Raw genomic sequence first — 15,722 nt, forward strand, 5'->3', positions numbered from 1 at the left:
TTATTACTTATTCTATTTCCTTTTTTGTTTTTTACATTGTCCATTTAAAAAAAAAAATCTGATCACTTTTATTGCTGTCACAAGGGATGTAAACATCCCTTGTGACAGTAACAGACAGTGACAGGTACTCTTTATGTAGGGATTGGGGGTCTAAAAGACCCCCAATCCCTCCTTTGTACTTAAAAGTATTCAGATCGCCAAAAACGGTGAGGGGGGAGACGTCCCCTCCCGCTACTTTAGGATGACAGCCACTTTGGTTGTTATCACTAAAGAGCCAACCGTCCGCTCTAAAAAACGATACCGGGGTGATGCCTGCAGCTGCAGGTATCACCCGGTATGACCCCTTCATACTATGAATGCAAATTTGTGTACGGTTGGCATGAAGGGGTTAATATACATTTATATAGCTCTGACATATATTTCAGTACTGTACAGAAAACACTGAGCCAGTCACATCAGTCTCTCTACCAGGTGGAGCTGTTCTGCAAGGTGCTGCTGACTCACTCTGCTGTTGGTCTCAGCTGGGAGAAACATCAAACCTGGGGCCTGTCCTACAGGCTCCACCCCAACCATCATGCCGCGGGTTGGGGAGGATGGAGGTGGGGGGCTCTCTAAAGGAACTGAGGCCTACATCACATGCCCAAGCAATCTGCAATGGACCCTGGACTTGTCCCTATGCAATGGGAGGCCATACCAGATTTCCAGGACAGAGTGGTGAATGGACTTCACCATATAACTAAGCAGGAACAGAAGCTTGCTGTCCTGAAAGCAGATTTCAGGAAAAAAATTCTTCATGGCAAGACTGAGGGCAGTAAGAGGCAAGACTCCAAGCTGAAGTCTTTGGAGGAGACATTGAAGAAGCACCTCTCTGAAGGAGAGCAGCAGTGTATTGAATGAAAAGAGCTTGTGCAAATACAGGCCAGAGGGTGGACACCAGAGCAATGGTGACAGTATGGATGAGGGGTATAGAAGTGTTTTCACATGGTGGCCCCAGTACTACCCCTGTCTCAGCATCTGTTGCATCTGTGTCAGTATCTGCCCCCCTCCCTCCCCAGCAGCCTGGGTCATCTTAGGAGGATGTTAATGAAAATGGGTGGATTGCTGTAAGCCATTGGGGAAATGGAATCTCCCTTAAGTGACAGGAAGTTTTGATTTTCCACCGAATCGCCAGATGAGGAGAAGGATGTCATTCCTCAGCCTGTAAGGGAGAAAGTTGTGGAAAAGTTATCATTTTCTTAAGTCTGATTAAGATGGCAGCAGTGCTACAGTGTCTCCAAAGGGAGGACATGCTGGAACTGTGTCAGTTCAGGAAAATGCTGGTGACGGAGTGCCTATGGAGAATCTCTCTCAGTGTGTGGAAGACTTTTCTGTGATTGCTGCTACTGTAGTAGGATTTCATATTAACTAGTTCCGGACCAGCCACCTCAGTTATACTGCGGCAGGTTGGCCCGCCTGGGCGAAGCGTCATAGCTATACGTCGCGCACACGGCCGCCTGAGGGGCCGCGATGATCAGATTGTCAGGGCTGGCCACTCAGCTGTCGGCTAATTGCCAGCTCCTATCTCTCTACAAGTACTCAGCTGTTGATGATATCCTGCTCGTCAGTCATGCGTACTTAAGCCGTCCAGCCCAGAGGATCTCTGCCTTTGCCTTAGTCAACATCACAGAGACGCTCTACTGCATTCCTGTTAAAAGACTTGCTTGGTTGACATCCCTTCTGGCTCCAGATCCTGCTTGCTGTTTTACTACGCTCATCTGGGGCTCCCTGGCATTTGGCTTGTCTGGCTATGCATTCCAGTTCCTGAACTCTGGCTATGTTTTTACTACGTTTGTTCTATTTACTTTTATTATTACACAAGTGTGATTTAACTGTACTTCTGTCTCAGTCTGATTTCATGGTTTCTGACAGTAGGCGAAGGCCATGAATTCAGAAGATACAGTCAATCCACTTGTTGGTAATATTTTTTCCAGATTGGATGAGCAAGATCACTGCATGGATCAGTTTGCCATGGTGTTACAAACGCTCCTGAGTCGCACGGCTCACCTGAAATCTCCGACTGTGGCTGCTCCGGTACAACCTGAGTTGCAGGCTGTCCCTGCTGCTGTGCCAGTCTCTGTGCAGGCATCCGCCTTGAGTATTACCTCTATAAGAGGTATGTCTGGTTCTGATCCGCTTCCCCAGCGATTTGGGGGTGATCCAGTTCAATGCAGAGGGTTTCTCAACCAGGTTGAGATATACTTTGAGATGCTGCCCCAGGTGTTTCCCATGAACAGAAGAAAAGTATGTTTCGTGATATCTTTGCTTTCTGAGAGAGCCTTGGCCTGGGCAAACCCTCTATGGGAGATGCAAAAACCTGTTGTCTTGAGTTACCCTGAGTTTGTTGCCTCCTTTAAAAGGGTATTTGATGTTCCCGCATGCTCCGCTTCTGCTGCCAAGTGCCTCATGTCCATCAAACAGAGTACGAGAACTGTTGCCGACTACGCCATTGAATTCTGTACTCTGGCAGCAGAGGTTGCTTGGAACAATGAGGCCCTCGTGGCTGCTTTTTCTCATGGTCTCTCGGATTCCATCAAGGATGAGATAGCAGCCCGAGATATACCCCCTGAGCTGGAGAAGTTGATCACGTTTGCCATCGTCATTGGCTCCAGACTCAGAGAAAGACTCTCTTTTAAGGAGCGCTTGCAGAAGCCTCCTGTATGTTTGTTTCCAAGCTTTGCAGTCCCACCCTTGCCTCCCTCACCTCCCATGCCTCCTGGAACCGAATCGGTCAGTGAAGATGAACCCATGCACTTGGGATTCATGCATCTCTCTGCGGATGAGAGAACCTTTAGGAGGAGGGAGAGATTGTCCCTTTATTGTGGCCAGGTAGGTCACTTTTTGAAGTCTTGTTCTACCCATACAGGGAACGCCTGAACCTTGAGGTTCTGTCACGGACAGACCTTAGGTGGCGTTGTTTCTTCCCCAGTTATCCAAAGGATAAGCCCCTGGTATCGGTCACCCTTTCTTGGGCTGAGTCATCTGTCGAGATACAGGCTCTAATTGACTCAGGGGCTGCAGGCCTGTTCATTGATGCTGCCTTTGTATCGAAGCACTCGATTCCGCTGCAGTTGTGTGACACTCCACTTGCCATTGAGGCTCTAGACGGGAGACACCTACAGCCTGTCCATGTGACTCCATTGTCCATGGGGCTCTTCACCATGAGATAATCCAATTCCAAGTTATTTCCTCACCTAAGTTTCCGTTGGTTATTGGTTATCCTTGGTTACAGAGGCACAACCAACTCTTTTGATTGGCTCCATGCTGAGGTTCTCTCCTGGTCGCCACAATGCAGTAAGACATGCTTCCAGAAGGTAGCCAAGGTCCTGTGCACCTCTTCACTCCCCTCCCTGCCGAAGGAGTACCGCGATTTTAGCGATATCTTTGGCAAAGGTCAAGCCGGTAGTTTGCCTCCACACCGGCCGTATGATTGCGCAATTTACCTTCAACCTGGTGCCATACGCCCTTGTGGCCGGATTTACCCTTTGTCGGTCTTGGAGGATAAGGCCATCATTCTGATTCTGTTGATTACGGAGTTATTTGACTGCCTCAAGGGATCAACGTTTTTCACAACTTGATTTGAAAGGGGCATACAATCTTGTGAGGATTAAGGAGGGCGACGAGTGGAAAACTGCATTTAATACCAGAACAGGCCATTATGAGTACCTCGTAATGCCTTTTGGCCTTTGTAATGCCCTGGCAGTTTTCCAGGAATTCATTAACGATGTCCTCCGAGATTTGTTGCAGTTATGTGTGGTGGTATATCTTGATGATATCCTCATATTTTCCAAGTCCCTGGAGAGCCACCACACAGTTGTCTGTCATGTGCTTTAGAAACTAAGAGAGAACAATCTCTATTGTAAATTGGAGAAGTGTGAGTTCCATCATGAACAGGTTAAATTCCTGGGTTATGTCATTTCCACTGCTGGTTTTTCGATGGACCCAGAGAAACTTTCAGCAGTCCTACAGTGGCCCGACCTGTGGGTTTACGTCCTCTGCAGCGTTTTCTGGGCTTTGCCAACTATTATCAGAAGTTTATTTGTAACTTCTCATCTCTGGTCAAGCCCCTGACTGATATGACCAGAAAGGACGGTAACCCATAGAGTTGGTCTCCGGAGTCTGCTAAGGCCTTTGAGAGTCTCAAGGTTGCCTTTGTTTCTGCTCCTGTGTTGGCACATCCTGATCCTAGGTTACCTTTTATCCTTCATGTTGATGCTTCTGAGACTGGAGTTGGCACCCTTCTGTCTCAACGTCCTACCTCTGAGAGCGCTTTGCATCCTTGTGGCTACTTTTCCAAGAAATTGTCACCTGCGGAGTGCAATTACGAGATTGGTGACAGAGAGCTGTTGGCAATCATTTTAGCCCTGAAAGAATGGAGACATCTACCCAAAGGTACCACTGTGGTGGTTCTCATTCTTACAGACTATAAGAATCTCACATTCTTGTCTGAGGCTAAACGCCTCTCTCCCAGAAGGGCGCGATGGGCTTTTTTCTTGTCTAGTTTAAATTACATTGTCTCATTCTTACCCGGTACTAAGAATGTGTGGGCTGAAGCCTTGTCACAACAATTTTCCTCTGCTTCCAAGATGGAGTCGGTTTCCAGTTCCTCCTGATCGTATTCTGGCTACGGTTCACACCAGTCTCACTTCTCCTTTGGGTGACAAAATTCTTGCTGCTCAGGTCCATGCTCCTCCTGAGAAACCTTGTGACCACTGCTTTGCCCCAGAGAGTCTCCGTACTGCCTTGCTCCAGACTTACCATTCTCCCAAGGCTGCTGGCCACCCTGGGAAGAATCAACTCTTTTGGGCCATTTCCCAACAATGCTGGTGGCCTAGTCTATGTGCTGATGTAACCGCCTTCGTAGCTGCCTGTTCCATGTGTGCTCAGAGTAAGACTCCACGACATCTTCGAGTGGACCTCCTACAACCCATACCCAATGGAGACAGGCCCTGGACCCACCTGTCTATGGATTTTATTATGGAATTACCCAACTCCAAGGGCAATACAGTTATCCTCATGGTGGTTGACCGGTTCTCAAAAATGTCTCGTATTCCACTTAAGAAGTTGCCCACTTCTAAGGAACTGGCTTCCATTTTTGCTCGGGAGATTTTTCGCTTACATGGGCTACCCAAGGTGATTGTCTCGGACAGGCATAGTCAGTTTGTGTCCTGGTTCTGGCGAGCCTTTTGTGCACAGTTGGGAATTCAGCTTGCTTTTTCCTCTGCATATCACCCGCAGTCTAATGAGGCCGCAGAATGAGCCAATCAGTCCTTGGAGCAATCCCTACGTTGCTATATTTCTATCCATCATAACAACTGGTCAGACCTATTACTGTGGGCAGAGTTTGCTCACAATAGTTACTTGAATTATGCTTCCCTATTGTCCCCATTTAGGGCGAACTATGGTTTCCAACCTTCCATGTTGCCTGACTCATTGTTCTGCAGAGTATTCCTGCGTTAGAGGAGCATCTCTGTGGTCTTCTTTCCACTTGGGCACAAGTCCAGGAGGCTTTGCAACATGCGAATTATAGGTACAGACTCCATGCTGACTGCAGACGCCTGCCCGCGCCTTCCTACCAGGTTGGGGACAGGGTCTGGCTGTCATCTCGCAACCTCCGACTTCGTGTTCCCTCACTGAAGTTCGCACTTCGGTTTATTGGGCCTTTTCGTATTCTTCGCAGGATTAACCCAGTGGCTTACGCATTAGACCTTCCTTCTAACATGCGTATTTCTAATGTATTTAATGTCTTCTTATTAATACATTTGGTCTGCAAATGCTTTATCACCTCGGTGCCACGTCCTCACCCTGTACAGGTTGAGAACCATGAGGAGTATGTAGTACAGTCCATCGTTGACTCCCGTAGGTTCCGTGGGCACATACAGTACCTGGTGCATTGGAAGGGATATGGCCCGGAGGAACGCTCTTGGGTATCATCCTCGGACGTACATGCCCCTGTCCTCCTCCATGATTTCCATAGATGTTTTCCCCTCAAGCCTGGTGGTCCTCTGAGGGGGAGGAGTCATTGAGGAGGGGGTACTGTAGGGGCTGGGCTCAGCCCTCCCTTCTCTGAGCCGGCCGCTCAGCTGTCGGCTAATTGCCAGCTCCTATCGCTCCACAGGTACTCAGCTGTTGATGATATCCTGCTCGTCAGTCCTGCCTACTTAAGCCATCCAGCCCAGAGGATTTGTGCCTTCACCTTAGTCAACATCACAGAGACGCTCTCCTGCATTTCTGTTAAAAGACTTGCTTGGCTGACATCCCTTTTGGCTCCAGATCCTGCTTGTTGTTTTACTATGCTCATCTCCGGCTCCCTAATGTTTGGCTTGTCTGACTATGCGTTCCGGTTCCTGAACTCTGGCTATGTTTTGACTACGTTTTTTCTATTTACTTTTATTATTAAACAAGTGTGATTTAACTGTACTTCTGTCTCGGTCTGATTTCATGGTTTCTGACACGGATTCACTTCAGAACCGATCAGTCTCCAGGCCCAAGCCAAAGATTTATGGCCTGGACCTGGTGATCAGTCCTGGAGAATGAAATCCTACACCTGCATGTGTAAGTGTAAACTCCTCGTGGAACTCTTTTCCGCTCCAGAGAGAGAAGAGAAGACATCTCAGAGTAAGTGCACCAACACTACACTGACACAAGTTCACGTATGTACACTTATCACCCCCCCGATAACCTCTCGATCGCCCCCCCCCCCCCCCCAGTTAACCCCCTCACCCCCTGTCACTGTATCACCCAGTGTAGTGTTCATATTTTTTTTATCACTGTATTGGTGTCATTGGTGACAAAAATCAGTGTTAGGGTACTTAGTGGTAGGCCCAGATAGGATAAGGGACTCCCCTACCCCCCCAATAAAGGTTAACCCCTTGATCACCCCCTGTCACCAGTGATCACTGTATTAGTGTCACGGGTGAAGCTGGTTAGCTAGTTTTTTTTTATAGCGTCAAGGCACCCGCCGTATATTACCTAAATAATGGTTCAACCCCCTGATCAAATTGGTTTTAGTGTCAGATAGGGTCTGCGTTGCCCCAGGCAGTGTCATATGATATTAGTGCCAGTAGCGCTAACACCCACACACACACCATAACTTCCCTTAGTAGTATAATGTCTGAACGGATCAATATCTGATCTGATCAGATCTATACTAGCATCCCCAGCAGTTTAGGGTTCCCAAAAATGCAGTGTTAGCGAGATCATTCCAGATACCTGCTAGCACCTGCGCCCAGCCCAGCCCAGCGTTTGAAGCAGTCGCTGACAGTCAGGAGCTCTTTTTCCTGTGAGTCTCACTACTGTACCAGAAAATTTAGAGACCAAAATGTCAAATCGAATGTACACTAGTGAAGAGGCCTACACGTTTCTGAGCATGACAGATGAAGAGGAAGTCACCCATCCGTCAGATTCAGGCTCAGAATACGAACTTGTAGACAGCAGTAGCACCCTGACAGATAGCTCTGGCAACGGAGTAGTGGTCCCTGCCAAAGTCAGGTGTAACCGATTCCATTCTTCTGCTGTCGTTGAGGTGAACCACAGGGCTCTCGTGTGGAGCAGAGAGCCAGTACTAGTGCCGCTCATACTTCTGGTGAACTGGCAAGCACCAGCGGCCTAGTACATCCTGGTCGTACATCCAGCATTGCAGTAACACTTGGTGACGTGGCGAGTTCCATAAGTGCAGGTCAAGCTGGTGAGGTGGCTACCAAGAAGAAGACAAACACAGGCCCATCGAGCCCATATTGCCCTTCCTGCTGCATTTGCCAATCCTAATTGGGAGCCCACTACTTCTGTACTTTCCCCGTTCACTGGCCAACCCAGAATTCAGGTGGAAACAGTTGATTTTACGTCACTTGATTTTTATTCTCTGTTTTTCACGGAAGATCTCTATAGATCTATTGTGGACCAAAGCAATTTGTCAATTCATCGCCGCTAATCCCCAGTTGACCCTTGCCAGAGATTGAAGACCTATTACGGTCTCGGAATTTAAGATCTTCCTGGGCCTATCCCTCCTCATGGGTATAACTAAAAAGAATGAGTTCGGTCATATTGATCCACTGACCCAATTCACCATATGCCCGTGTTCTCTGCCTCCATGACCAGGACATGATACGAGCAGATCTTGCGTTTCATGCACTTCAATGATTGTCAGGAAAGAGGCAAGTACCAGTCTCGCCAATATCGCTGCCTTCCTTCACACATGCGCAGTAGAGCGGCACTCCGGCACAACCCCTGGGCACAATACAGCGAAACGGCTAATGTGCGTGCGCAATTCGGCTAAACGGCGTACGCGCGTACGCAATAGCGCGCACAACATGATCCTCCCACTGGCCTATAAAAGCCACTCTGTGCCATGACCAGATTGCTGGTTTGTCTTTCAGCTCCCCATGTGTTTCCTGCTTTGTATCCTGATTCTTGATTACCTGTTGTGACCCGGATTAACCTTGACCTGCTCTGATCTCTACCTGCATCTGACCCTCGGCTTGCCTAACGGACTTCTCCACTTGCTTACTGTGTTTGGCCCTTGGCCTGTCTACGGATATTGCTTCCTGTCTCCAGTGATTGACCCTCAGCCTGCTCCTCGACTTTGCTACTGTCTTCAGTGCTCGGCCCCTGGCTTGCTCACAGACTTTGCTTCCAGTCACCTGTGTTTGACCCTCGGCCTGCCTACAGACTTTTTGCTATCAATCTTCAGTACTAGTCATCAGCCTGCTGACAGACCTGCTAACAGTCCTTGCACTAGACTGTTTTTGCCTATCTAGAGACTCTTACTAGTCAACGGTGTTTTGACCCCCGGCCTGTTGTTGGATCAGCTGTTCATCCTCCTTCCTGAGCTTCAGCATCTTCCAGTCCTGCACAGCTCTCTCCGACAAGAGCCGAGATACACATACCCGAGTGTTCTCGGCTTTTTTCGGCGCCGCTCACAGTCACGCCCAGTCCCGCCCTATGATGGACATAACACAGGTCCAGGGGCGGGAAGGGGTGGGACTGGGCGTGACGGCGGCGCCGCCAAAAAAAGCTGAGAACACTCGGGTATGTGTATCTCGGCTCCCTGCAGTCTTGGCGCCATATTTAAATCTACCCACGGCTGTGTATGTCGGCGGCGACCGCGGCAATCACCGCGATCGCTCCGATGACACAGAGAAAACGGCAGGGATCGACCTATAACACGCACCCACGATTTTCCCCTGATTTTCAGGGGAAAAAAGTGTGTGTTATATGCCGATAAATACAGTAGATATTATAAGTCAGTAATTATTTCACATATAATAGAATGGGCTAATGAAAAAAGTGAAAAAAAGTGGATTAGGATTGAAAATACGTTAAGTAGAACAACTCTGCACAAAAATATTTGAATACCATATAGGTTTAGAACATTAGACTCGGAGACACATGACTTGACTATAAATGTGTTTAAAATCTGGGACACACTATATCGACAAAAAAACTGGGTATATAATTCACCATTAATTGCACTCACCGGAACAAATTTTGCCCCAGGAAAACGGACACTTTATGGTGTTAGAATGGGGAACGCAAAAATTAGGGACATCACTACACAAGGGAAAATGAAATCACTACTGAAAATAAAGGTAATAAACAGGTGGAAGGTAAGCGAATGGGAATATTTTCAGTTAAAACATTTGGTAAATACATTACCTCAACCAATCAGAGATGGAAAGAACTTAAATCCATTGGAAAAACTGTGTGGTATACAAACTCCATTAAAACATGGTATATCTAAAGTGTATGGAATACTGACAGAATTGGATTGACAAGAGAGGCCCCCCTATATACGGAAATGGGAGAAAGAAATAGGTATGAAACTAGAGGATCAGCAAGTTGAGAGAATGATAGGAGCAGTATATAACTACGCAACCAATATAAATACAATAGAAATGAACTGTAAGCTTTTGATAAGATGGTATTTGATGGTATTTGACACTGGATAAAATTCACAAATACCAATCAAGACAAATCCCCACAGTGCTGGAGGGAATGTAAACAGAGGGCCACAATGACACACATTTGGTGGGAATGCCCAAAAATTAAGGAATATTGGCAAGAAATCCTGGAATATATAGAGGAGATAACCGGAGAAAAGATAACCAACAGCCTTCAAGCGTGTCTATTTCATGATTCAAAACTCTCAAAAAAGCAATACGAGAAAACATTAACTCCAAAATTGTTGAATGCTGCAAAGAGTCTAATCCCAAAGAAGTGGTTAAGTATAGAAAAAACGGTCGTAAGGGAATGGTTCGAGCAAATAGAATACTAAAACAGAATGGAATACTTAGGCAGCAGAGAAAAAGCGAAACCGGGAAAATACAATAGTACCTGGAAAAGATGGAGAATTTTTAAAACCTCAGAGAAATACTTAGAAAATTTAATGGAAGGTGGTAGGACCTGAGTGGGCCAAGAGATTGGAAAGAGGGCCGAAACTGAACCAAACCGGGGTGGGGGGGAGGGGAAGGGGGTGAGAAGGAGAGAAGTTGGTGGGTGGTTGGACGAATAGTGGGAAAAGAAAAATACTTCTGTAAAATAGGCATGGAGGGTAATGGTAGTGACTAAGATTTTAATAATTAAACTTTAGAAAATGTTGTTAATAGAAGAAACTGAATAATAGAAAAAAAAAATAAAAAATAAATAAATATATATATATATATATATATATATATATATATATATATATATATATATATATATATATATATATATATGAAAGAGACAGTAAATGAACGTAAAGTTGAATAAGCCTCTCAACAGAGTTTGCTTAAGTGGTTAGGAAAAAAAAAAAGAAAAAAAGAATAGAATAGAAAAAGAATAGAAAAGAATAGAATTGAATGGAAAAGAAAAGAAATAATAGACTAAAATAGAATAGAATACAATTGAAAGAATATAACCGTCTTCTGAAATTCGATTTTCAAATAAAATAAATTTGAATTGACTAGAAAAGTTTGAAATAGCTTAGTATTGTATCTAACTTGCCACATCCCAAAGACAATCTGAACCAAAGAGAGGGCCCCAGGAGGACTTTATAGGTAGCAAAACTACAAGAAAGTGAAAGAATGTATAAAATCTTTTATTTAACATCATAAAATGGTGATGGTATACACCAAAAACATGGTTAAAAGGCCAAGCCGGAGAGGCGTTCACAGAAGTCCCAACAGGTTTCAAAATATAGTGTTATTTCTTCTTTAGGCGAAGATCAGAGCATATTGCAATTCTCGAAAAAGTATATAGTAGTAACATGTCAATAAACAGACTTAGGATAATGTCAATGCAGGTAGAACATCCATGTATATATCCGCTCCTAAAATACTCACAGTGTGTACAACAGCAGAAACATATATGGTTTGATAACATTCGTCCCCAAAGTCTGCCCCACCACATTAGATTCACACTGAAAGGATGGTAGGAGGGGATAAAGTAACCCAGATGGAACAATGAGCCACAAAATCAGCAGATGTCAAAATGACTATTGGCGCCAATTAATGCTCACAAGGATCACACATGGGGAACCATCCTAAGGGCAAAATTTAATGAATATGAGGACCAGCACAAAGTGGGACAGGACCCCACCCTTGATAGCCATCTGTAACAGATATAACTCAAAGATGGGGAAGTATATCAGCAGTATAAACAGTAAACAGGGTACAGATTGCAGGATTGTAGAACTTACATGTGTGGATGTCCTCATTCAGAGTGCCGTATGCTGCGTGGGAGACAGATAGGCTGACTACCAGTATGATGGAGTAGCCACTTTATAAATGTTGGGGGGGCTTTAGCTATTGTGCGAGCCAACATCCCCTGAGAGTATCCAGGAAAGGAGGGACTGGATCCTGCATCTGGCAAGGCCTGGCAGATTCCCCAGAGGCTCACCATAGCATGGGCATCCAGGGAAATTATGTATACCATCAACATTTTATGATGTTAAATAAATTAAATAATACACCCCACTACAGAGTCTAATATGCCTTTGACCGATTCCTCCTGTAGGAGGTGCAGCAAGAACTTCCCGTCCAGGGGTATGGCTGTTACCTTTCCCTTATCACTTCTCAGTCATCAGTATAATAACCATAAAATAAAGCAAAAAAACCCTAGTGCTCTCTGTTTCTACACATTTATTGTAAACCAAAAAGGATTAAAAACACTCACACGAAATTAAAGATAACAAGCATGAAAATCATCAGCTCCCAACGCTGACACTAGTAGCTATTATGTGACGCCACAGGCTTCGGCTCCTCCCACCCATACACATTAAGCCCTCCAATTGGGCTTCTTCAGTAGGCAGGGAGCCCACCTCAAACAAGCCCTTTTATAGCATAACATCCATTAAACAATATTCATACATCAGGATCTGGAAGTGATGAGGCTGGTGCATTCCAGATTGCTGTTGGATAATTTTCAGCCAATCATCTATTGGTCCTCTCCCCTCCTCATACCTCCCCACTCATAAAAACACTTCCGCCTGAAGTACACATATGGGAGAACCGGAAATGATGTCCCAGCCAACCATACTCGCTTCACGTATTAAGGTAGCAGAGCGAGGAAATGGGATGAGACTCCACCTCTACCCACCACAGAAGTGACGTGCCCAGATCCACTGGTGGTCACCCTGGAATTAGGCAACCCGACCCACACAGCATCTTTTTAAAGGGTCAGTTATCTTCCATTATATTCTGATGGCACTTTATAAATGCTGGGGGGGCTTTACCTGTTGTGGGAGCCCACGTCCCCTGAGAGTATCCAGGAAAGGAGGGACTGGATCCTGCATCTGGCAAGGCCTGGCAGATTCCCCAGAGGTTAACTATAGCATGGGCATCCAGGGAAATTATGTACACCATCACCAATTTATGATGTTAAATAAAACTGTAGCTTTTTATACATTCTTTTACTTTCTTGTACTTATGCTACCTGCTTGGCTACTGCTTATAAAGTCCCCCTGGGGCCCTCTCTTTTGTTCAGAATAAGAGAATAGAATAGAAGGAAATTGAATAGAAAGAAATAGAATAGAATAAAATAGAAAGAATATAACTGTCTTCTGAAATTTGAATAGATTAAATTCAAAACAAGTTCAAAAACAAATAAATGAAATGAATTCTGAAAAAGAATTTAACAAATGTAACTAAATAAAATTATTTAAATAATGAATCAAAACAAAACACATTTTTTGAAATGTTTTGAGGCTCTTCCTCTTCATCAGAGTAGCAGCGGTGTCCAAGCCAGCATAGTGAGGAAGAATCTCAAAACATGTCATTGCTGGAGTCTTAGGTGAGTTTGCAATTCTTTGGATTCCTTTTTATTAACAATAAACATCACATAGGTACTATCTGGTACTCCTCACTTTTCTGCCTTTTTACTGTTGTCACTGTGTACCTGATACATGCAGAATAGATGTAGCAGTGCCGGAATCAGGAGTGGCGATAACAAAGCAGCGATATTCCCCTTCATCTGTGATCTGAATGTTGGATATAGAAAGACTGGCGTTGCCTTGTTGGAGGTCTCTGTCATTCATATGAGATCTGTTCCTCCATGATTGATGGTGGGAACCTTGAAATTGGTAAACCTTGTATTCAGTTCCATTTTGTAATCTGTGACTCCAGACAACTGATAGAATCTGTAGATTCAGCGGTATTGGGACACCAGACAACAGACAAGGGATGGTGACATTTTCTCCTCTAAGAGCCTCAGTAGGACCATCTTTCTCAGTAACTGTCAGCCCCCGAACCTGAAAATCACCTAAAAAAATTAAAACGAAAAAGAGTGATGACAATTGTACGGGAATTCTGGTGTAGCATATCCCTGCAAGGACCGCTAGTAGTACTGGGTCTTCTGTTCCTGCCTCGACCCCACTAAAATCCTCAGCCCCTCTGACACTCCAGGGTATACTCACACATACAAGTAGCAACTGATAAACTTGTCAAGCCTTAAAAATTAGACACAAAACAGGTTAGCAGAGCCAATGAGTAGATTATCACATAGCAAAGATGACTCAGGAAATAAAAGGAAATATAACAATGTCCAGCTTAACAGTGATGTGCCCAATTGAAGTACAACTGACTCTACAATAGACATACAGGCAAGCAATATCAAACTTTCCCTGGGCTAGCATAAACAATTTGTACAATTTATGTGAATGGGGGGTCTCAATAAGGGGACAAGATCCAAAGTTTTCCCTCGGGGGTTGCAAATTATAAATCAACCAATCAGTACTGATCCCTTGCTATATAAGACTCCAACAAAATGACAGCTGAGCTTCCTGAGGTCACACTGCGCACAAAATGCATAGAATCTGAGCCACTGATGTCATATCAGGTCTTTCATGCAGTCTACATGTGGTCCCCTGGAACGCACGCCGGCTCCGGAAACAAGACCGGCGGTGCAGGAGATAGGAGCAGTTGAGCTGGATGTGTTGCTGCCCATTGGCATCTGCTAAATGTGAGTGCATTTTAATTATTCGTTATTTTATACCATTTTAATAAAACATATTACACTATGACATGTCTCTGGGTTTCTTGTCTACTCATATGAGCGAATGAGTATTCATACCAGTGACATCAAGCTGGCATTTGCACCTTTATGGAGAAGATCTGAAAACATGTGTACAGGATCTAACATACAGTACAAGGCTTGTAGGCTGGTTTGTCAGCCGCAACCATCTGGTGAGTGTACATTTCACCTGGGCACATGGAAAAGAACCTATTAACCACTTGCCAACCTGCTCACGTACATTTACTGCGGCAGGTCGGCTCTCCTGCGCAAACGTCCATGCAAGGAGGATAGCGGACACGCGCGTGCCATGGGGGCGTGTTCGCGGGTCCCGCGGACTTGATGTCCGCCAGCGACCTGCGATCACAGTGTACAGAGGCAGAACGGGGAACTGCCTATGTAAACAAGGCGATTCCCCGTTCTGCCTAATGACATGTCATGAGATCTTCTGTTCCCAGTGATCGGGAACAGTGATCTCTGTTATGTACCAGTAAGCCCATCCCCCTACAGTTAGAACACACCCAGGGAACACACTTAACCCCTTGATCACCCCCTAGTGTTAACTCCTTCCCTGCCAGTATCATTTTTACATTGATCAGTGCATTTTTATAGCACTGATCAATGTAATAATGTCATTGGTCCCCAAAAACTGTCATTTGGGGTCAGATTTGTCTGCCGCAATGTCACAGTCTCACTAAAAATCTCAGATCGCCGCCATTACCTGTAAAAACAATAAAAAAACAATAAAAGTCCCTAAATCTTTCCCAAATTTTGTGGACACTATAACTTTTGTGCAAACCAATCAATATACGCCTATTGTGATTTTTTTTTTAAACAAAAATATGTAGAATACTATATATTGGCGTAAACTGATAAATACATTATTTATTTATTTATTTGGATATTTATTATAGCAGACAGTAAAAAAAATGTTTTTTTTTCCAAATTGTCGCTCTTTTTTTGTTCATAGCGCAAAAAATAAAAACCGCAGAGGTGATAAAATACCACCAAAAGAAAGCTCTATTTGTGGGAAAAACGGGATGTCAATTTTGTTTGGATACAGCATCGCACGACCGCGCAATTGTCAGTTAAAGTGATGCAGTGCCGTATTGCAAAAATATTGATATGATATTCGCACTTCAGGCAGCCGGTGATGTCACCGGCGCATGCACTCTGAAGGGACAGTATACACGTGCTGG

At 44.9% G+C, this 15,722-nt stretch overlaps 1 protein-coding gene across 2 annotated transcripts in view; it reads right to left on the reverse strand.

The window, feature by feature from the left end:
- Nucleotides 1–15,722, reverse strand: part of LOC141111850 (natural cytotoxicity triggering receptor 3 ligand 1-like) — a 133,467-nt gene that overhangs the window by 52,044 nt on the left and 65,701 nt on the right. For both annotated transcript variants that reach the window (XR_012236479.1, XM_073604012.1), the window contains exon 2: nucleotides 13,411–13,773. Coding sequence is in view for 1 of the 2 variants with exons in the window: in XM_073604012.1 (XP_073460113.1) it covers nucleotides 13,411–13,773 (363 nt within the window). In the remaining variant the exon portion in view is untranslated. The remainder of the gene's footprint in view (nucleotides 1–13,410; nucleotides 13,774–15,722) is intronic.

The sequence above is a fragment of the Aquarana catesbeiana genome, linkage group LG11 (genome assembly GCF_042186555.1).
Source record: "Aquarana catesbeiana isolate 2022-GZ linkage group LG11, ASM4218655v1, whole genome shotgun sequence".
In the NCBI taxonomy this organism is placed as follows: domain Eukaryota; kingdom Metazoa; phylum Chordata; class Amphibia; order Anura; family Ranidae; genus Aquarana; species Aquarana catesbeiana.